General features: G+C 29.2%; 3 protein-coding genes across 6 annotated transcripts in view; 2 read left to right on the plus strand and 1 right to left on the minus strand.

The window, feature by feature from the left end:
• The window catches only part of LOC107064439 (uncharacterized), a 272,414-nt gene that overhangs the window by 190,919 nt on the left and 57,568 nt on the right, over positions 1–23,927 (minus strand). The gene's annotated exons all lie outside the window — the stretch shown is intronic.
• On the plus strand, positions 9,569–14,525 carry LOC149032015 (uncharacterized). Of its 2 annotated transcripts, XM_089174128.1 has the most exons (7): positions 9,569–11,096; positions 11,741–11,947; positions 12,078–12,324; positions 12,505–12,692; positions 13,323–13,674; positions 13,766–14,126; positions 14,250–14,525. In XM_089174128.1, exons 3-6 carry the CDS (start codon positions 12,239–12,241, stop codon positions 13,974–13,976), a joined length of 837 nt encoding a protein of 278 aa, XP_089030254.1. In that variant the 5' UTR covers positions 9,569–11,096; positions 11,741–11,947; positions 12,078–12,238; the 3' UTR covers positions 13,977–14,126; positions 14,250–14,525. The 2 variants fall into 2 exon arrangements, with proteins under 2 accessions (XP_089030254.1, XP_089030253.1); XM_089174127.1 differs by having other exon boundaries at positions 11,741–12,324.
• On the plus strand, positions 18,883–22,312 carry LOC149032016 (uncharacterized). 3 transcript variants are annotated; one of them, XM_089174142.1, is made up of 6 exons: positions 18,883–19,609; positions 20,543–20,705; positions 20,886–21,073; positions 21,162–21,501; positions 21,593–21,955; positions 22,090–22,312. In XM_089174142.1, the coding sequence occupies exons 2-5, from the start codon at positions 20,620–20,622 to the stop codon at positions 21,798–21,800; spliced, it is 822 nt and encodes a 273-aa protein (XP_089030268.1). In that variant the 5' UTR covers positions 18,883–19,609; positions 20,543–20,619; the 3' UTR covers positions 21,801–21,955; positions 22,090–22,312. The 3 variants fall into 3 exon arrangements, with proteins under 3 accessions (XP_089030268.1, XP_089030269.1, XP_089030270.1); XM_089174143.1 differs by having other exon boundaries at positions 18,883–19,562; XM_089174144.1 differs by having other exon boundaries at positions 18,883–19,185.

Genomic DNA, 23,927 nt, shown 5'->3' on the forward strand with positions numbered 1-23,927 from the left:
TAGTAATTGTAGACGATAAAATTAATATGTAGTTCTTTCTTTATTTTATTTCCTGTTGAAATATGCTATTGTAGACGATAAAGTTAATATTTAGTTCTTCATTTATTTTATTTCCTGTTTGAATACGCTATAGATCTTAGTAAAAAGAAACTCTACTCGAAAATTGGGGGAGGGGGGAAACAATATTCCGTTGTTTAAACAAATGAAGTTCTTTATTTCATGATTTCACTACGATCTTTATCAAAAACAAGAGCTGTACCCATCGGTTGACTATGAGGGGTGGATCCTTCTGCTATTGGTCGATAGTATTCAAAATCTCCTTCCCTCTCCAGGAGGGTGTTACTCATTTATGACATAAATATGTGAAAGAAAGTAAGAAATCAAGTCTTTAGTCTATCAGTTCTTAATCTATATCAGCCTGCATACTGTTTGTCTGTATATCCGTCTGTATAAGTCCTTAATTCTCAGTTCAATAATTATACTTTCAGCAGTGATCCCAGAAACTTTAGCTTATCTGATCGACACAGTGCCGTAAAATTATCGGGTTTTCAGTAAAATTATCGTACGCACAAAAAAATCAAATCCGATTTTCTGAAATTCCAGATTTTTTGGATTCTAATACTGCAAAAAAAAGTAAAAATGTATATCTTAGCAAACTTGATACCCTTTTTTGTTCTCTTTTTTTTTTAGTCTTTGGTGCGTTGTATTCGTCCTTTTTTCGCTTTTTTCTCCTTTTTATCGTCTTTTTTCCTAGCTATCTGACTATATCTGACTATTGTATGACTATGTGGCTAAGAAACATGACTGTAGCCAATCAAAAAATTGCTTTTTCGAAATTTTCGATATATAAATAACTGAGTGCACTAGAGTGCGCTGCAACCGAATCGCGTAACAAAAATAAAATCAAGTCATATCGAAAATTATATTTACATATTGAATTATTATAAATTATCGTACAAGTTGAATTTTGGATCGTACAATGCTTCAAATTGTGTGACGTGTACGATAATTATCGTACGAGTGGGATCACTGACTTTCAGTCTGTTATATTCGTCTGCGTACTTTATCAGTCAGTTTATCAGTTTATCAGTCAGTCAGTCGGTCTTATATTCATAACTTTTTTGTATTCTGTATTTTTGTAACCACGCCATTTTTTTGTAAACCTTTTGTAAATACCGCTCAACATCACATAATAATTTAATAAACTATCATATATTTCATCATCATGTTATTTTTCTCTGTCTGAACCCTCATAATATAAATTAGATTACATTATATGTGGTTATTTATCTTTCAATTACCTAATAAATATAATAAATAAAAAATATTTAATAAATCATAATTAATTAAGATTGTTATTTTCATCGATTGGTGAACACTAATTGTTCTTTATAACACCATATTATAACTTTGAGGTTATACGATTTAAGTCAATGCAACTTAAGCATTTCTATATTTTTTTTAATTTTTTAATTAACTAATAAATATCATAAATAATAAATATAATATCGATAATAACATATAAATATAATAATACCAAATTATATAACTATAATACAACTATAAATTATATAAATATAATAACACCATATTATAACTTTCAGGATATACGATTTCAGTAAATGCAACTTAAGCATTTCTATATTTTTTATTTTAATCTTATTTATTTCACCAATAAAAAAAAATATTATACGTAAAAAATGAATAAACCAAGTAATTTCCGTCGAAAATATTTGTTCATTCCAAAACCGAACAAATATTTGGTTATAGAAGCTTAAAAGGCTTTGAGTAGAGTTGGATTAAAAAAAAAAAAAAAAAAAAAAAAAAAAAAAAACAGAAAAAAAAACAGAAAAAAATAAAAAATGGGGAAAAAGTTTTCCGCATAGCTTTTGCAACAAGAATTTCATTTATAATAATAGTAATAATAATAATAATAATCGCATATCCGTCAATTGACTTATCATCTGTCCTATGAATTACATAAATTTGCATTCGAAAAAAAAAATAAAAAATAAAAAAACCAAAATGTGAGTATAAAACTTTAATAAAATATCACGTTTCCAAAAAAAAAAAATAAATAAATAAATAAATAAAAATAAACAGTAAAATGGAAAAAGGGAATATTCGACAATTTGTAATAACCATCAGTAATCTCCATAAAGGGGGAAGGAAGAAAGGTCTGATAATTAGTTTTACTCTATGAGGAAATAAACGCGTAGGTTGGAAATCGACATTGAAATTGCCTAAAGGCATCGTTGGGATATCACGCACACACATATATATTCCCAGTTGCTCTTTACACCGTCTCAAATGGTATCGAATATGTATGATTCAGCGTTCCCTACTGGAAAAGCACCCTTAATCTCATCACCAACACTTACTTTCCTGAGATACTACACCTCGGCATACCCCGAGGTGAAATACTTTTAGCTCTTCTTTCAAACATGCGCTCTTTTACTAGCTTTACTTCTTTCTACCCCTCAACCCCTTTACCCCCTACCCTTATTCTCTCTCTCTCTCTCTTTTTCACTTTAAGTGCCATCTTCTTTCAACTTACTGTTTATTCTTTCCCCTTCCCTTCATCTTTCTTTATCAATTTCCCAGCCCAACCCCTATTTCTTTTTCTCTTTTAAACTATTTTACAATTTACCACTCCCCTTTGAAACAGTTTGTTTTCCTCCCCCGACTCCCTCACATTTTTCTTACTCCCTTTAAAGGGTGAGGCCACTCTAGAGCCCGAAAAAATAAGCTTTTTTGTGATTATTTGTTTTTTCTGGAAAAATATAATATAAATTGAATTGACAATGGTAGAAGTTTATTGTATATATGATTGACTATAAAAAATAATTCTTATAAAATAATTTACTTTGAAATGACGGCTGTGCAGCGTTTCTCAGATAACTTTTCTATTTTATCAAAGCGTACCAATAGCTACTGAAAATTTTGAGTTATGATGAGTTAATACATTTTTCTATTGTAAATTTAAAACAACAATTAGAAAAGTACGTAGGATTTGTTTAATATATTGATTTTTGACCACATTTTCCAAGTCAAATTTTTACAAAATTAGCAGAAAAATCGTCAGTAAATTGTTAATAACAAATAAACTCTATATACAAAATAATATATCAAAAAATATCCTACGTACATTTTTAACCCATTCGAAACCACGACTTTTTTTAACCACGGTTCAAGGAGCCATTTCTTTTTTTTATTATATTGACAATTTTACAATGCCAAATTTTATTATTTTATACTTTAAAGATACTATTTACGTTAAGCAAAAGAAAGTTATTTCGATGAATACTTTACTCAAAATAACTGAAAATAGTTAAATATGATTGCACACACTGTGTGCAAGTGGTCTGGAATAGGTTAAACGAGTGGTTCCCAAACTTTTCTATTCTACCGCCCCCTTTCCAGACAAAATATTACTTAGCGCCCCTGGAAATTAATTTTTTTTAAATTTTAATAGTAATTATAAATAGGAAATATATATGTATTAATGTTTCTACCACCCCCCACCCTGAATCGCTGCAGCACCCACCACGAGGCGGTGGCACCCACTTTGGGAATTACTGGGTTAGACAATATATTTTTAACACGATGAGTGTTACGCGAATTCTAAAGGAAAAAATCCCCGTTAGGCCACGCGTAATACTTTGTATTGAAAAAAAAAATATTTGAACGTCAATCACCGGCGACACACACGGCCTAAACGGAAAGCTCTGCGTCAATCAGCGGCGACTGACGATGAACTTCACGTTTAGGCCGCGTCAGTCGCTAGTATCTGACATGTTCAACTATTTTTTTCAAAACAAAGTAACGCTTGTGACTTGACGGGGATTTCCTTAACCCTTAGACTGCCACGCCGAAATTATTTTTAACCCTTAGGATGCCACGGCATTATTTTTATTATTCAAGGAACATAATGACAAAATAATAATAAATTGATGTTAATAAAAAATTTTATTATAATTATAAAATAGGGCAATTTTTATTTTAAAGTATCTTCTATATATTGGTCATATTTAAATATACTAATTTTCAATTTTCATTTAGTTTTTTATAATTGTAAAAGGTTCATACGCTCCGGTCACCAATGACTACTGTAGCGTCTCAGGAAAAACCGTGACCGGTCATGTATGACCAACATGGCAGTCAAGGTGTAAAAAATTCGCGTGACGTTCAATGTATTAAAGATCTAATTAAAATTTGAAACAAATTGATTAAAAATTGTCCTAATTATAGATGGGAGGCCAACTTGAAAAATGCAGTTTTAAGATAAAAGCGTTTAAAGTTTTAAATTATAGAAAGTCATGGTATACTTTGAAAAACTATAATTTTCCAGCCATTATCTTTTGGGATATCATTTTTGTGATCCTAAGGGACCATTTAAAACAAGAAAAAAGAAATTCCATTTTTTGAATCGAAACTAACCCAACCTCTTAACTTTCTGTTTCACTTTTTACCATCAACCCAATCCTCTCTCTTCTACTTCTTATTTTCTTTCGTTTTGTCTTATACTTTATCACTACTATCACTATTTGCCACTTTTACTTATTGTTTCTTTCTATTTTTCTTTCTATTTTTCTTTCTTTCTTTTCTGGTAAACGAAAAGTACATTCCTAAGGGAAAGAATGTACCTAAAAATCTGATATATTTTTCCCTCGTTGAAACATACAACAACAACGTGCAGGAATCGTCTTCCAGGGAATATCGAATGAAGACGAGAGAAAATGTACAAGACGCGTTACATAAACGCCTGGCCATGGGGAATCTGAGTAGAAAAGTATAGGAAACCTGGTAAAAGAAACCTGTGAAATAAGGAAAGAACTGAACGACAAAATATTCACTAGAAGAGAATTGTTTAAGTTTGTATTATAATATATTTTACATATTTTTATATATTCTATATATTACATTTATCCTATGTGTATGTATATGTGTGTATGTATATATAGCTATTTATTAGTTTCATCGGCAAAAAAAAATATATATATATATAAGTGTATATATGTATATATTTCGTTTAGATAAAAGGAACGGGAACTGGTATATCGAAAGTTTCGAAACACTAGGAAAAATGTTCCTTGTTCTTTTTCTACTCAAAAGAAAAATACTTTTAGAATACTTTGGCGAATTGTTACGCGACTATATTCTCTCTCTCTTTTTCTATTTTTACTTTTCGATCAATCCGATACGATATATAAGAAATAATCCTTTATAGATAGGGAAAGGAAGAAGAAGAAGAAGAAGAAAAAAAAATGGTAAAAAGAAGGCAACACAGCAGGCGGATTTTAACTCCAGGAACGAAATAAACTTTTGCCAGTTATACTTTTTTTTTTTTAAGATATCGCTAGCTTTTCTTTCGCTAACAACTCGATGTTACTTTTATGTTTTTATTTCTTTTTTTATTTTTTCTCGAAGAATTTGTATTATAAATCACCGTTCCTATGATCACAAGTTAAGAAGATAAGTTTTTGTTACTTTTGATTTTGGATTTTAAATAATTTTAAGGATTCTTGTGCAGAAACATTTTATATCTTTTCAGATTTTTACAGTTATTTTCCAATTGCAAGGGTTTTCTTTTAATTTACAAAATTTTTATTTTGATTATCGCTTTTGAATAGCAAGTAAAACTTGTTGTTTTTTTTTTTTTTTTTTTTTTAAATTTATTTCTATGTAACTTTTACTGTGACATAACACATTACTTTGTATATTTTTAAATAAATTATATTTGCTAGCTACAAAATTTATATTTAGTCCATGTTTAAGGTTTCGTGTATGCTACATGCACAGTAGTCTCATAATTTATAGCTTTTTTATCCCAACAAAAAACTTGAATTCCAGACTACTGAAAACATATGTTTACAATTGGATACGATTCAAATCCTTTGAGATTCTAAAAAATATTTGTAAAAAATATAAACTTTTTATTGTTTTATTTATACGAATTGTGTATTATAGATCTCCATTCATCACAATCACAATTAAATTTTTTTCCAAAATGAGGATAAATCTTAAACAAAATTCGAACCTTTTTAAACAATATTTTTAAATGCAGATATTTGTTTTACTTACACGAAGTTAATATTCTAATGTTATGAAACAATCTTCATGATTCTTCAATCATTTAAATTTATAAATTAAAAGGAATTGTTTTTTATCTTTTCAACTGTTATTTTCATCCAATGTAAGCATTAGAAATAATATTACAATTAAATAATACTAAAAATCTTTTGAAATTCTGAACAATATTATTAAACAAATCAAATCTACATTTTACTAGACCAAATGTAAATATTTGCTATTTTAACATTCATCCAACGTAAACATTAGAAATAATTACAATTAAATAAAAATAAAAATTTTTCAAAATTCAAACAATATTATTAGAAAAACATCAAATTTATGTTCTACTAAACAAAATTTTTATTTTTCCAGTTTTTACTTTAATCCAACATAAGCATTACAAACAATTACAATTAATTAAAATTAAAATTTTTTCGAGATTCTAAACAATATTATTAAAAACATCATATCTATATTTTACTAGACCAAATTTTAATTTTTTTAACTTTTACTTTTATCCAACGTAAACATTAAAAACAATTACAATTAAATAAAATTAAAAACCTTTCAAGATTCCAAACATTTATTAAACCCCATAAATCAATACTTGACTACACCAAATTTTAAAAATATAATAAATCATGATTCTTCAATCATACGGTTAACATTTTCTTTTTTCAACGTTAACACCATTCCAACATAATCACACGTAACCCAGCTTAAACAAAATTCGATTCCTTGGAGGGTTAGATCTCATCGGAGATAGTTTTGCAAACAAACGATGAAAAGAAGATAGAGTAGGATGTTACTAGGGAATGGGGAAAGGAGTAGGGGGGGGGGGGGTTACGAAAGGACAGAGGATATAAAAGTATTGTCCCATCGAGCAGAGATTCCTCGATCGGACAGATAGCTAGCTCACTCACTCACTCAGCTCACTCAGCTAGCGGATTTTTCTCGCCTCGTGAAAATCGCCGGAGGAATAAGTTCGGGGAAAAACCTTTTCTCGCTCGACAAATTGCGCCGCACCGGAAAACCAGACACGGGGCTTTGGCCCATTGATCCCGCCACGTGTGCCAACATTCGATTCGGCCCGGGAATACGCCGTCTGGTTTTAATTAATCAAGCGGAGGGATATTCCCGTTCCCTTTTCTATCTATCTGTCTATCCATCTATCTATCTATCTCACTCTTGCATTCACTCTCTCTCTTTCTCTCTCTCTCTCTGTCTCTCTCACACATTGGTTTCGTCGTTCTTCACTCATTCAGTAACACTCTCTCACTCACTCACTCTCTCCGTTCCGTTCCGTTTCGAATAGTTCTCTGCCATCTTTTTTGCCGTTGTAATCGTTACCAGCTTCACAAGTTCGTCCGTTTTCTCTTATATATATATATATATATATATTTTTTTTTTTCATCTCTTCCTTCCTCCGTTCTTCCTTCTCTTACAAAGAAAGAAACGGGAGTGCTAAATTGCTAAAGGAACAAAAAAATAAAGAAGAAAAATAATAAAAAGACGAAGGAAGAAGTAGAAGAAGAAGTAGAAGAAGAAGAAATGAAAATCGAAATAGGGGTCACGAAAGAAAGAAACGTTTCCTTTCTCCTTACAAACAGAGAGAAAGAGAGAGAAAAAAAAAGAGATACCAACCTCTCTTCTACTTTTCTCTCCCATTGTTCCTATTTCGAGACCTCCTTCTCATTGATCGCACCAACGATTTCATCATGTGCCACTTCTTCTTTCACTTCTTTCAATCGAGTTACAGGTAAATATCATCCCCATGTTGCATTTATATTCTTTTTCCACTCTCCGTAATTTCTATCAGATATTTAGTCTTTTAGAAACGGCTGACAATGTTGCGCGGGGCCGTTTCTTTGTACGGCTAGGTTCAACAAAAATTTTGTCTAAAAATTTTGTCTAAAAATTTTAATCAATAGAAAGGCCTATTTCAAAAGTTGATAACTTTTGAGTAAAAAGCCTTAAAACAAAAAAATTTAAATTTTATGCTTGCATTTACCGAACATTTACGAGACTTACAACAGTGCAAGCATCGGTACAAACTGCAATAAAATTAAAAGATACTTTCCTTATTATTGACTTTAAATCTACATTTATTATGCTGAATTATTCACCTTTTGTAAATTTGTATACTACATAGTTAATGTATGCGATTCTGTTTACTTTTATATTCAAATAAATCAGTAAAGAGTAAATTTAGTATTGAACTGGATATTTGACGAATTAACAAATTTAGCAAGGTAACGATAACAATATAATGAAAAAAACCAATTTTTAAATGATTATTCTAGATCCCTATATGAATATTATAAGTTTAAGATTTGATGTACAGGCAAGAATCATGATACTCACATCTCCTTAAACAGTTACGGAGTGTTTATTGTACGTTAAAATTTTTAGTATGTGCGCTATTATAATGAAACATATAAAGAAAAGAAGTATTAATACGTGAAAAATATATTTATCTATAAATAATTATTAAGTAGGTATACTGTGTTCTAAGAAATCTATGGATTTCTTACAATTGGTAAAACGCAGTCTAGTTTTATTGGCTTTTAATATACGCATATATTGTAAAAAGGATAATGTAATACATATAAACCATACATACTGTAACTATTTGTAACTCGTAGCTTATTTAGCAATACAAAATACTTAAAATAAAATTGGATAAAAATAATTTTAATCCTTACTGCTTTTCACTTTGATGTGATGTAGTTTTACAGTTCCGTTAATCAAAATACGGAAAATTTCCAATAGTATAGATCTTTGATTACATTTTAAAAGATAGGATTCATAATAATGTTCAAAGTGTAGAAATCTAGATTAAATCCAATGTATAGTTCGCTTACAAGACAAATTTTCTCCGTGTCTCTACTATACTTAGATAAAGTTCTTAAATAATTCTTCTACAATATTTATGTTTATATGTTATTGAACTTTGTACGCCGCACTACGTTCGAAAGGACGAACTAGTCTTTATTCTAATCCAAATTTAAATTGCCAGTTAAAATTGACAGGTTATAATATTTAAACAGTTTTATTTAAGAAATATGTTCTGCAATGCCACAGTAAAATAAAAAACTTTTTTTTGTGAGAAAACATTTGTCGTAAGGATATAAAAAAAGTGAGTTACAATTATATTCAGAAAAACTAGAAATTTTGTTTCTAAAAATAATAAACTTACAAACACTAAGTTAACAGATACTTTTGTATACTTATTTCTACTAACATCCATTAATTTAAAAGAAAAAGGAAAATATGTATTTCTTAATATGCATTTTAAAAAATTTAGAAAATGAAGAGAAACGGTTTAAGCTATACATTTTCAAAGAATTTACTAAATGAAAGTAATCAAAAGTTCCTGGAAATTATATGAATAGATTAAGTATCCCTAGTATTATTAAAATAAAAATGTCGTCACGTATATTATAAAAAAAAACTAAAAAAAGAAAAAAAATATCATGAGTGCAGATCACACGTTCTAGAAGTGAAATCTTCAAGAAACTAAGTTTCGAGAGAATAAGATCAATGCACAGTTTTAACAGTAAAAGAATTGTAGGATTTATTTATTAAAATATTGTTACCATATATATCGAAGCATTGATAGAAATAAATATATATAGAGAGAGGAGTTTGAAATATCAAAGAGTAAACATAGATAAGTAGGTAGGTAACAAAAGACTAAAGGGAAGGGGAAACGATGATTGAAATTAAGAAAGACGGTTTGTGGTCTGTTCCTTGTATATTGAGGAAGTTGTGTGAGTAAGTCTGTGTGCGTCTAGAAGGTTCTCGTGCGATATCAGTGATTTGTTAATTAGAACGAGCTGGATGTCGGGAAAATTCAAGAACAATTCGGGGAATTTATCTTTCCACAGGATGCAGGGGGTGGGGGGAAAGAAACTCATGAGGACAAGACGGTCATGTGTGAGAGCGTGAAGGAGCGTGGTGAGAACCGAGCGACGAGAGTGAGTGACAAAAGAGATACGATAGGAGCGATTAGAGAGTGATTAGCGAGTAAATAGCGAATAAGTGCCGAGTTGCGGTAAGATTGCGGACATTCATGGGTTTTGTGCGTTTTGTGAAGTCAGATTAAGTGTGAGAGATTGTGAATTGCAATTGCATACTGATCATACTTGTCGAAATAAAGAATATCTTCTATATCTTAAATGGTACCGACCACACGAGGAAATTAAATATCCTTAGTCGGATACAGAACAATTGATTTCCCTACATATATATAAATATACATGCAGGATAGGATTTAGTGTAGAGGTGCAAGGTTAAACACCCAGTTTAATCGTACTGATAAAATATAATTAAAAAGATATAAATAATAAACAAAGCATCCGTATCGTTCGGGAACATTTCCAGACCGATACGGACCTACACAACTTATACAAATTACAACAACAGACAACAGACCATCCTTCTTTATTTCGACTGTCGGTTCGTTTGTACCTTATTCTTTTGTTGCCTACCAATACTTTTATCTCTGTTTATTCTTGTACCGTTCTATCTCTACTACCAGCAAACAGGTTTAGTATAGAAATTATATAAGTGCATGCTTCGTAGTAAGCAGTCGCACAAAAACACATATATATATAAAGCTTAGTAGCCAGTAGAGGGGACTACGAAGCAAAGACCGAGAATAGAAAAAACTGACATAATCTGTCTTATTCTCTCGCAGACTCCATCCTAAATGTATGTCTCTTCTTCTCATCTTCCTGCATTAAGGCAGTTTCTTCTCCCACTACAGCGACCGTTTCCTTTCCCTACTACAACACCGCGTTTCATTTTTTCAAATCAAACCTATTCTAAATAAGTTTTTACTTTCAAAATATTTATTTTTAATAAGTTTTCGGAGCGTAATCCACCTTCTTGCATTGGTTTTGAATCTCAGACAACACATCATTTTCTTGGAACCTATTTACCGTGTTATAGGAGGATTATCTGTATTCGGCTACACTTATTTTGAGGTCGTGTACTCTTCTATTTGATTAGATAAAGTAAGTGTGTCTGTGTCCCATTTATTTTCATTACGGATCGAGGTACTACTACATCTCGTGAAAACATCCATCACTGGTTTTGCAATAAAAATGTATATAGCGGTATAATTGTATTTCAACTAATTTTTCTTCTTTGAATATTATAATATTAGGTTAACTAATTTCTTTGTATTATTAGTGTCCTTCGTTTATCACAGACTTTCCTCTCAATTCCGTGAGAATTGTGAAATGCTTAGGCAAATTGTAGCGTTAAGGCGTAAATTAGCATAAATAGAATTACTTATCCAATCGTTATCTCACTCATTTCTACGAAACAAATTATTGCATGCGTATTGGCTATTACTCACTATTTAATAATAAATTATTGTTTTCCTATTATTTTCTCTAAGCATATGTATTGCAAATTAATTTAATGTAAAATAATATAAAATATAAAAATTAATATAATATTATTAGTATATTTAACAAAATCGTTTTTGTTTTATCAATGTGGGCGTTTATATTACTTGCTCAAACTATTTCATTACTTAATTGTTACATTTGATGAGACATGGGATCATAAGTGACATGATGGTAAATAACTGTAAAGGAAAATCCCACCAAATATTCTTTGTCAATATAAAATGCTATTTTTACATTTACAGGTGTAATCGACTAAGAACAAAGACAATTTATAACAAAAATAAATACGAAATCTATACAGTATTTAGAATATTAACGATTTTTTTTTGTAATAAGCTGTTACGATCAATTCATTGTCATACAATTTTTCAGACAATATGTTTTTTCAATATTTATAGAATTATAAACATCATATTTTTTGATCGAATGCGGGACATATAAAATTTTTTGTAAGTACAAATATTAAAGTATAATTTACTTTCGTTTATAGAGGTCTTTCTCTGGATAAATGTGACATAAATAATATGATATAAACTATTTACGTAAAAAGTGCTATATATGCGATATTTAAATGTTAAGGGTTATACTAGCTACTTACCCTCGGTCTAAAAAAATAAGAAAAATAAATAAAAGATTGCAAAACTAAGAAAACAGTCTCTTTAGATTGTGAAGTTAGGAGATAACAAGATAAAGACTTAACAATAAAAATAAGAATAAGAAAAAATAATTTTGAAACAGTTATGTCAACTTTAAAAAGGGACGAGTTGAGTATTATTTTTCAATATTTAAATGGAGTTGATTTGCACAATGCATCTCAAGTTTGTAGGTACAGTAATATCAAACATTTATAATATCCTTGTATATTGTAAACTAATATTTTAATAATTAATGGTACTTAATATATATTATATATGATAACTTGATACGATAGACGCATTTATAAGTTAGAAATAATTGATAATAGGAATTTTGTAAACACATTAAAATGTATTTTCCTTTATTATAGTTTTTGGTTAGAAATTGCCATAGAAGAGAACAATAGAAGGAAACCTACGTGGATAATGAAAAAAGAATCAGTAGAATGCCTTCAAGATTGGAAAGCTATTAAAACACGATTTATAGACTATTGCCGAACTAAGCCTACTTTACATTTATTGTTTTACATTTGTCAATCCCACGGGGATCATCCAAAGGGTAAATTTGACCAAATTTATACGTATATATATAAGGGTGGGTCAAAAAGATATTCAGAGACAGAAATCAGTACACATGAAAGTTTGATGATGAATATCTTTTGAACGCTTAATTTAATCGCCAAAACATAATACACCATTTTTATAGAGCAGTTAATTTCCTACAAAAATTTGTATTGTGCACTTTTTAATAGTCATTTATTGTCGAGTTATAAAATTCATAAGCAAAAATGAGATTTGTCTAAAAATCATCAAATTTAAATCTTCAATATCATTCAAATGGTGAAATTTACGGAAAAAGTAAAAGATACCTTTTTTTGTAGAGCATTTAATTTCCTACAAAATTCGTTTTGATCATTTTTCTGTACAATCAATAAATAATGAGGTATGAATTTTAATCTATTAGACTGAAAAAAAAAATAAAAAACTGCGATGCGAAGGATCTTCCTATTAAAATTAAGAGCTCATATTTGGTGAAAATTGTTTTAAGGTGTTTAGCAACCCATTTTTCCGTGGCACTTGAAAAAAAAAAAAATCATTTTTTGACCCACCCTAATATATATATATATATATATATATCGATTAATGTAAGATTATTAATTTATTTTAAAATTTGAATTTCTTTTTTAAGGATGCTATTGTCAATATCTACCATACAATTGTTGCTCTATTACAATAGAACATTCTTATATATTAAAGGGTCCCCTGTATGAAATAGAAAATGCCATTTCTAACATTTTTTTTCCTGAGATACCAAATATAAAGATCAGTACGATTACTCTCAGATATCAACCTTGGACAAAAGGAGTTTATTGCGAAGAATTGAAATGTTTATTTGACATATCATATAGTAATGCCGATAAACTAAAAACAATATTCGAACCATTTACTGGTAACGATATTCCTATGTCAAGCTGTGTCGTCTTTATTTACGTTTGCTACAATGATATATTAAAAAATTTAGCTCTATGTTTCAAAAAATGGTAATATATTCGATATTAAATATTGTATCTTGATAATAACATATAATATAATTTGTATATAAAAATGATTTTTATTTATTTTATTATTTAGGTTTCCAAATAAAAAAATGTCCATATTGTCTATAGAAACGAATAACATATCAATTTGCAATACTAATGATAATTCTAGTGCATGTCAAGAGCATGCGGATTGCATTGCTATTTTATTAAATGGTACTAATATGGAAAGTTGGATTCATGAATTAAAGCATAACTCCTTTATAGAGAAAGAGATGACAGAATTAAAAAAAAAGTTAGTTTGAAGAAACATTCAGTATGCTTCACGGGAACTACTAAAATAATTTCCAAACAATTTGACTGTAAAGATCAAAAGCTATTTCAAACTTCTTTTCCAAACGTACCGTTATTTATTATGCCCTGTATTGGATCAGTTGCTACAAATAAAATAGAAGGTTAGTAAAATATTCATAAAAAAAAGAAAATAATAGATATTTATTTATGTAAAATAATAAATTTAAGATAATATTAAATTTAGGAAAGAATATTAAATTTATTTCTTTGTATAATTATTTTAGATTTCTATAACAGTATAGGCTGTTACCAGATGTACGATTATACAGGATTTTTGTTACTTACATATGATTAATTATATTCATAAATTTTGTCAAAATGAGTTTATAACAAACATTTTCATAATAATTAACGTAAAATGAAAAAAGTATTAACGTATATATGTATAATTAATGTATATTTAAATTATTTCGTAATATGTGAGAATCACATTTGAGGTATAAACAGAAGACAAAAAAATTATAAAAATAACTTTTACATAAACCTATTTCTTATTTGAATTGGTCTCAAAATTCTAAAAATTTCTGTGATTAAATAATTAGTAATAGCTTATGTTTATAAAGGATGATAAAAATGAAAATAGTCTGATTATATTTTGAGATTAGTTCTTATTTTTATTAATATTGCACAATTAACTAATTAAATTTAGTCCTTTTGATTTATTCAATTCAGTTTTAATATTAAGTTCTATTATTATTAATACTTCAGTATTTCCTATATATTGTAAGTTTAAAAGTTAAAAGTACGTAATAAGACCTTTTATTTCTGGGATTATTTGAAAACAATTATCTATTCGACAAACAAGATCTGCATCGAAGAACTTCGAGCAAAGTATACACAAAAATTTGTCAACGAATCATATGCTTAACCTGGAATTTGGGAAAAACTATCAAATTAAATAAAAAAATTTAAACAGAAAATTAATTTGAATTCCTTTATTATCTCCTGAAATGAATGCTGATATAATTAATCAAATATTAATCAATAAATAATTCGTTTCCTATGAAAGATTTTCAGAGAAAAAAAAAATACTTCAAAATTTGTATATTATTATTTTATTCTATAAAGAATACCATATTTCACATAATTTTTACGTCATTTATTTGTCGAGATACTTCGAAATTTCTTATAAATTACCTTTTTAGAAGAAAAAAAGAAATGTAACATAGAATTCAAACTTGATAAATAAAAAGAATGAAATAATTATAAGAGAAAATAGAAAAGCTATCGAGTAGTAGAGAGGATGGAAAATCGTGAAAAAGGCGAACGATAAAGGTGGAAAAGCTAACTGGACGATAGACGAGCATCCCACTTTGCTCTCTTAGAATGAAAGAAGAAAAGAACTGGCCTTTAGCGACACAAATAAATCCAGGTACAACCTCCTTCTTGAACTTCCTATCTTTCTCTCTCTCTCACACCATTGCCCAGTCACAAGTTCTGACGATGCGTTGAAATGTTTGGCGTCGGAAGTCACTCGTAATAGTTTGCATGATGATGGGCCCACATTTTGAGGGATAGTGTCGGTAATAGGTGTGTCAGTACGCACGGCGATATGCGGTTCATGCGTAACTTATCGATAAGGTAGATATGTAAGCGCACCCCTCTGGCATAATTGGGCACTTTCTTGTCTTAGGATCTCGATCACCTTTTGTTTCTTCCTTTAATCTTAATCTGTGAGCCGCTCAAGTAACACGTGGAAGTGAGAATTCTCTTAACTATTGCGTTAATTTACTAACAATAAGTATAAAGGAAGGGGGAAGATGAAGAGAAAAATATGGGTATGTAAACTCTACTGCAACGAGTGTATCTTTCACAGAAGTAAAATAACCAGGGCTCGTAGAAGAACAGTATAATAACGACAGTAACGAAGTCCTACTCCATAATAAATTCACCGAAGCACGAAAAGAAGGATCCTCCTTTCTCTATATATATCTTTATTTCTTTATTTCTTTTCCTTACCCTTTCTCTTTTCCCATTTTTTTTCACTTCCTCTTTCTCTCCTTGATTTTCGTGGTCTCCAATCTTCCAAGGAAAAGGAACGAAAGCTTAAAGGAGAACATCGTCTTGATATCACCGATAAACCGGTACTTTCTTTCGAAGCAACTGAGTCGATGAGAATCCCCCCCACCCCCACCAACATATAACTTTTTTCACTGACTATTCTTTAACCTTTTCATACAATACTCTATTACAACCCTTCTACTTTAATTACACCACCACTTAGCGTCAAGTGACGATGCAATTCTACCAAACGGATTCACCGGTCGTCCTATATTCAAGAATATAGTATACGAAGACGGCGAATGGAAGGATTGCGCTCTAGGACGGAAACAATGACGGGATTTAGTATTGGCGGCAATAAACTTCCGAGTTCTTACAGCCAGTTATTAATAATAATAATTATCAGAAAGTTTATTATATATTTTTAGTTCATTTAGGCGAAAATTGATTTTTTTTTCTCTTCTCAGAGGCCAATTATTTATATTTACACTGTTATTCCACGACTTTTGTCGTAGTTGTACCAAATTGATCTGTAAAGAAGCTGCGAGATAACTCGTAGTTGGCGCCCTGGGCAGATAAACAACCTACGAATAATCTTGTAGTTGACAATCAACGTGTTAATTTTGACTATTTACTTTAATAATTAATAACACAATTAGGTATGATATATTTTAAATGATGTCGTCCGTAAAAGCCACTATAGTTGCGGATTTCGTTATACAAGATGACATTTGCGAAAGCCACTATAGTAGTGCTCTGTGCCTAAGAGCTTAACAAAGTTCTGGGAAAAATATATTTCGTTTTTCGTACCATCCAAGTTTATACAAAAAGATGATCTAACGTTACTTCAGTTTATTTCCAAATTTTAATAATTTTCGATATAAAATTGCGTATTTTATGAATTTTTAAAGTAATATATAGTTTGTATGTTAGGCTCGAGTTTTTAACCTATAGAGAAAAAAAATCATGTGAGCAGATCACACGTGTTAGAATTTAAACCTTTTTAAAATCAAGCTTTCAGAGAATGAGTCAAATGCAGAGTATCAGGAGTAAGATAATTGTAGAATTTACTTATTAAAAGATTGTTAATATACATTTATATCAAATAGCACTGATATGATCTTGGGATGGAGTTAGCTAACTAAAACTACCAGTTTTCAAAATTTATAAATTAAGAAAAAAATAGCGAATGCGTTAGCCGTAGATAGAAAAAAATATTTAAATATCTACATGTAAACAAATAGTTAAACAATGAATTTTTTCTATCACTTCTTTCGCATACGTTTAAACGTGGTACGTTAAAAGTCGATTGCCCAGTACGACTAACAGAAAATTTGTTTTAAAAGGACACAGAAAGGTAATAACGAATAACTACCAAAACTTTTTGTTAACGTCAATTATACTTTCGTTTTCATTGCTTTCAAAGATAACCTATTTTATAAATTTTATAAAATAGAAAAAGCCTACTTTAAAAGTTAATAACTTTTGAGAAAGAAACCTTAAAACATAAAAATTTATATTTTATGCTTGCAATTACCGAAAATTTACGAGACTTTAAACAGTGCAAGTATAGACAAATACCGCAATAAAATTAAAAAATACTTTTCTTATTATTGATTTTAAATCTACATTTATTGTGTTGAATTATTCACAATTTGTTAATTTGTATACTATATAGTTAAAGTATGCAATTTTGTTTACTTTTATATTCAAATAGATCAGTACAGAGTTTATTTAGTATTGAGCTGGATATTTAACAAATTAACAAATTTTGAAAGGTAACGATAACAATACAATGAGAAAACCAATTTTAAAATGATTATTCTAGATCCCTATATGAATATTATAAGTTTAAGGTTTGATGTACAGGCAAGAATCATGATACTCACATCTCCTTAAACAGTTACGGAGTGATTATTGAACGTCAAAATTTATAATATTTGCGCTATTATAATGAAACATATAAAAAAAATACTGTGTTCTAAGAAATCTATAGATTTCTTACAATTGGTAAAACACAGACTTATTTTATTGGCTTTTAATATAAGAATATATTGTAAAAAAAATAATGTAATGAATATAAACCAAATATCCTGTAACTACTTGTAACTCGTAGCTTATTTAGCCTTACAAAATACTTAAAATAAAATTGGATAAAAAAAATTTTAATCCTTACTGCTTTTCACTTTGATGTGATGTAGTTTTATAGTTCCGTTCCTTAAAATACCGAAAAGTTCTAATAGATTAAGATCTTTGATTACATTTTAAAAGATAGGATTCATAATAATGTTTAAAATGTAGAAATCTAGATAAAATCCAATGTATAGTTCGCTTACTAGACAAATTTTCTCCGTGTCTCTACTATACCTAGATAAAGTTCTTAAATAATTCTTCTACAATATTTATGTTTATATGTTATTGAACTTTGTACGCCGAACTACGTTCGGAAGGACGAACTAGTCTTTATTCTAATCCAAATTTAAATTGCCAGTTAAAATTGACAGGTTATAATATTTAAACAGTTTTATTTAAGAAATATGTTCTGCAATGCCACAGTAAAATAAAAAACTTTTTTTTTGTGAGAAAACATTTGTCGTAAGGATATAAAAAAGTGAGTTACAATTATATTCAGAAAAACTAGAAATTTTGTTTCTAAAAATTATAAACTTACTATCACAAAGTAAACAGATACTTTTGCATACTTATTTCTATTAACAACCATTAATTTGATATAAAAAGGAAAATAAGTATTTTTTAATATACATTTTAAAGAACTTAGAAAATGAAGAGAAACGGTTTAAGCTATACATTTTCAAAGAATTTACTAAATGAAAGTAATCAAAAGTTCCTGGAAATTATATGAATAGATTAAGTATCCCTAGTATTATTAAAATGAAAATGTCGTCACGTATATTATAAAAAAAAAAAACTAAAAAAAGAAAAATAAATAACATGTGTGCAGATCACACGTTCTAGAAGTGAAATCTTCAAGAAACTAAGTTTCGAGAGAATAAGATCAATGCACAGTTTTAACAGTAAAAGAATTGTAGGATTTATTTATTAAAATATTGTTACCATATATATCGAAGCATTGATAGAAATAAATGTATATAGAGAGAGAGGAGTTGGAAATATCAAAGAGTAAACATAGATAAGTAGGTAGGTAACAAAAGACTAAAGGGAAGGGGAAACGATGATTGAAATTAAGAAAGACGGTTTGTGGTCTGTTCCTTGTATATTGAGGAAGTTGTGTGAGTAAGTCTGTGTGCGTCTAGAAGGTTCTCGTGCGATATCAGTGATTTGTTAATTAGACCGAGCTGGATGTCGGGAAAATTCAAGAACGGTTCGGGAAATTTATCTTTCCTCAGGGATGCAAGGAGGGGGGGGGAAGAAACTCATAAGGACAGGACGGTCATGTGTAAGAGAGTGAAGGAGCGTGGTGAGAACCGAGCGACGAGAGTGAGTGACAAAAGCGATACGATAGGAGCGATTAGAGAGTGATTAGCGAGTAAATAGCGAATGAGTGCCGAGTTGCGGTAAGATTGCGGACATTCATGGGTTTTGTGCGTTTTGTGAAGTCAGAGTAAGTGTAAGAGATTGTGAATTGCAATTGCATACTGATCATACTTGTCGAAATAAAGAATATCTTCTATATCTTAAATGGTACCGATCACACGAGGAAATTAAATATCCTTAGTCGGATACAGAACAATTGATTTCCCTACATATATATAAATATACATGCAGGATAGAATTTAGTGAAGAAAAAACCAAAAATAGAAAAAACTGACATATTCTGTCTTATTTTTTCGCAGACTCCATCCTAAATGTATGTCTCTTCTTCTCATCTTCCTTCATTAAGGCAGTTTCTTCTCCCACTACAGCGACCGTTTCCTTTCCCTACTACAACACAGCGTTTAATTTTTTCAAATCACACCTATTCTTAATAAGTTTTTACTTTAAAAATATTAATTTTTAATAAGTTTTCGGAGCGTAACCCACCTTCTTGCTTTGGTTTTGGATCTCAGACAACACATCATTTTCTTGGAACCTATTTACCGTGTTATAGGAGGATTATCTGTATTCGGCTACACTTATTTTGAGGTCGTGTACTCTTCTATTTGATTAGATAAAGTAAGTGTGTCTGTGTCCCATTTATTTTCATTACGGATCGAGGTAATACTACATCTCGTGAAAACATCTATCACTGGTTTTGCAATAAAAATGTATATAGCGGTGTAATTGTATTTCAACGAATTTTTTTCTTTGAATATTATAATATTAGGTTAACTAATTTCTTTGTATTATTAGAGTTCTTCGTTTATCACAGACTTTCCTCTCAATTCCGTAAGAATTGTGAAATGCTTAGGCAAATTGTAGCGTTAAGGCGTAAATTAGCATAAATAGATTTACTTATCCAATCCTTATCTCACTCATTTCTACGAAACAAATTATTGCATGCGTATCGGCTATTACTCACTATTTAATAATAAATTAATAATAAATCTCTCCTTAGATTGTGAAGTTAGGAGATAACAAGATAAAGACTTAACAATAAAAATAAGAATAAGAAAAAATAATTTTGAAACAGTTATGTCAACTTTAAAAAGGGACGAGTTGAGTATTATTTTTCAATATTTAAATGCACTGGATTTGCACAATGCATCTCAAGTTTGTAGGTACAGTAATATCAAACATTTATAATATCCTTGTATATTGTAAACTAATATTTTAATAATTAATGGTACTTAATATATATTATATATGATAACTTGATACGATAGACGCATTTATAAGTTAGAAATAATTGATAATAGGAATTTTATAAACACATTAAAATGTATTTTCCTTTATTATAGTTTTTGGTTAGAAATTGCCATAGAAGAGAACAATAGAAGGAAACCTACGTGGACAATAAAAAGAGAATCAGTAGATTGCTATCGAAATTGGGAAAATTTTAAAACACAATTTATAGACTATTGCCGAACAAAGCCTTCTTTACATGTCATGTTTTATAATATTATATCTCCCGACGTTTCTCCAGAGGGTAAATTTGATCAAACTTATACACATATATATCGATTAATGTAAAAATATTAATTTCATTTAATATTTTCATTTATTTTTTTTCTAAGGATGCTATTGTCAATACTTAAAATACCATTGTAGCTCAATCGTAGTAAAACACTTTCTTACGTGGATTACTCAAAATAACATTTCCAACATTTTCTGTCCAAAAATACCAAATATAAAGATCACTACGATTTCTCTTAATAATTACACTTGGGATAGAAAAGTTTATTGCTTAGAATTGAAATGTTTATTTGAACTATCATTTAGTAATGCCAATAAGTTGAAAACAATATTCGAACCATTTACTGGTAACGATATTCCTATGTCAAGCTGTGTCGTCTTTATTTACAATTTTTACAACATTGAATTAGTACGAAATTTTGCTCTATGTTTAAAAAATTGGTAATATATTCCATATTAAATATTGTTTCTCGATAATAACATATAATTCAATTTGTATTTAAAAATAATTATTACTTATTTTATTATTTAGGTTTCCAAATAAAAAAATGTCCATATTGTCTATAGAGACGGATAGAATATCAATTTGCCATACTAATTCTTATTTTAGTGTATGTCAAGAACGTGCGGATTGCATTGCTATTTTAATAAATGGTACTAATATGAAAACTTGGACTCATGAATTAAAAGAAAGATTCCTCTATAAAGAAAGAGATGACAGAATTAAAAACAAAAGTTAATTTGAAGAAACATTCAGTATGTTTCATGGGAACTACTAAAATAAATTCCCTACAATTTGACTATAAAGATAAAAAGCTATTTCAAACTTCTTTTCCAAACGTACCGTTATTTATTATGCCCTGTATTGGATCAGTTGCTACAAATAAAATAGAAGGTTAGTAAAATATTCATAAAAAAAAAGAAAAAAAATAGATATATATATATATATATATATATATATATATATATATATATATATATATATATATATATATCAACAAAATTTATTTCTTTGTATAATTATTTTAGATTTCTATAACAGTATAGGCGATTACGAGTTGGACAAATATACAGGATTTTTGTTACTTACATATGATTAATTATATTCATAAATTTTGTCAAAATGAGTTTATAACAAACATTTTCATAATAATTAACGTAAAATGAAAAAAGTATTAACGTATATATGTATAATTAATGTATATTTAAATTGTTTCGTAATATGTGAGACTCACTTTTGAGGTATAAGCAGAAGACAAAAAAACTATAAAAAAAAAAAAACTTTTACATGAACATGTGCCTTATTTAAATTTGTTTTAAAATTCTAACCATTTCTGTGACTAAATAATCAGTAATAGCTTATTTTCATAGAAGATGCTCAAAATTAAAATACTCTTATTATATTTTAAGATTATTTCTTTTTCTCATTAATATTGCAAATTTTATTAATTAAATTTAGTCATTTTGATTTTCTCAATTCAGTTTTAATATTAAGTTCTATTATTATTAATACTTCAGTATTTCCTATTTTTTGTAAGTTTAAAGTTAAAAGTACGTAATAAGACCTTTTATTTCTGGGATTATTTGAAAACAATTATCTATTCGACAAACAAGATCTGCATCGAAGAACTTCGAGCAAAGTATACACAAAAATTTGTCAACGAATCATATGCTTAACCTGGAATTTGGGAAATACTATCAAATGAAATAAAAAAATTTAAACAGAAAATTAATTTGAATTCCTCTTTTATCTCCTGAAATGAATGCTGATATAATTAATCAAATATTAATCAACAAATAATTCGTTTCCTATGAAAGATTTTCCCAGAAAAAAAAATACTTCAAAATTTGTATATCATTATTTTATTCTATAAAGAATACCATATTTCACATAATTTTTACGTCATTTATTTGTCGAGATACTACGAAATTTCGTATAAATTACCTTTTTAGAAGAAAAAAAGGAATGTAATATAGAATTCAAACTTGATAAATAAAAAGAATGAAATAATTATAAGAGAAAATAGAAAAGCTATCTAGTAGTAGAGTGGATGGAAAATCGTGAAAAAGGCGAATGATAAAGGTGGAAAAGCTAACTGGACGATAGACGAGCATCCCACTTTGCTCTCTTAGAATGAAAGAAGAAAAGAACTGGCCTTCAGCGAAACAAATAAATCTGGGTGCCACCGCCTTTCTGAACTTCCTACGCTTCTTTCTCTCTCACACCATTGCCCAGTCACAAGTTCTGACGATGCGTTGAAATGTTTGGCGTCGGAAGTCACTCGTAATAGTTTTCGTGATTATTAGTCCACATTTTGAGGGATAGTGTCGGTAATAGGTGTGTCAGTACGCACGGCGATATGCGGTTCATACGTAACTTATCGATAAGGTAGATATGTAAGCGCGCTTCTCTGGCATAATTGAGCACCCTCTTGTCTTAGGATCTAGATCACCTTTTGTTAATTCCTTTCTTCTTGATCTGTGAGCCGTTCGAGTAACACAGGGAAGTGATAATTCTCTTTACTACTGCGTTAATTTACTAACAATAATTATAAAGGGAGGGGGAAGGTTAGGAGAAAAATATTGGTATGTAAGCTCTACTGCAACGAATGTATCCTTCACAGAAGTAAAATTACCAGGGCTCGTAGAAGAATAGTATAATAGCGACAGTAACGAAATCCTACTCTCTAATACATTCACCGAAGCTCCAAACGAAGGATGGTGCTTCTTTCTCTCTATCTTTCTTTATTCCTTTAACTTTCCCATTCTTTTTTAACTTCCTCTTTCTTTCTTCGATTTTCGTGGTCTCCAATCTTCTAAGGAAAAGGAACGAAAGCTTGAAACAGAACATCGTCTTGGTATCACCG

This window comes from Polistes dominula, unplaced genomic scaffold, assembly GCF_049000335.1.
Source record: "Polistes dominula isolate Pdom_NZ unplaced genomic scaffold, Pdom_raw_medaka contig_482, whole genome shotgun sequence".
Lineage (NCBI taxonomy): Eukaryota > Metazoa > Arthropoda > Insecta > Hymenoptera > Vespidae > Polistes > Polistes dominula.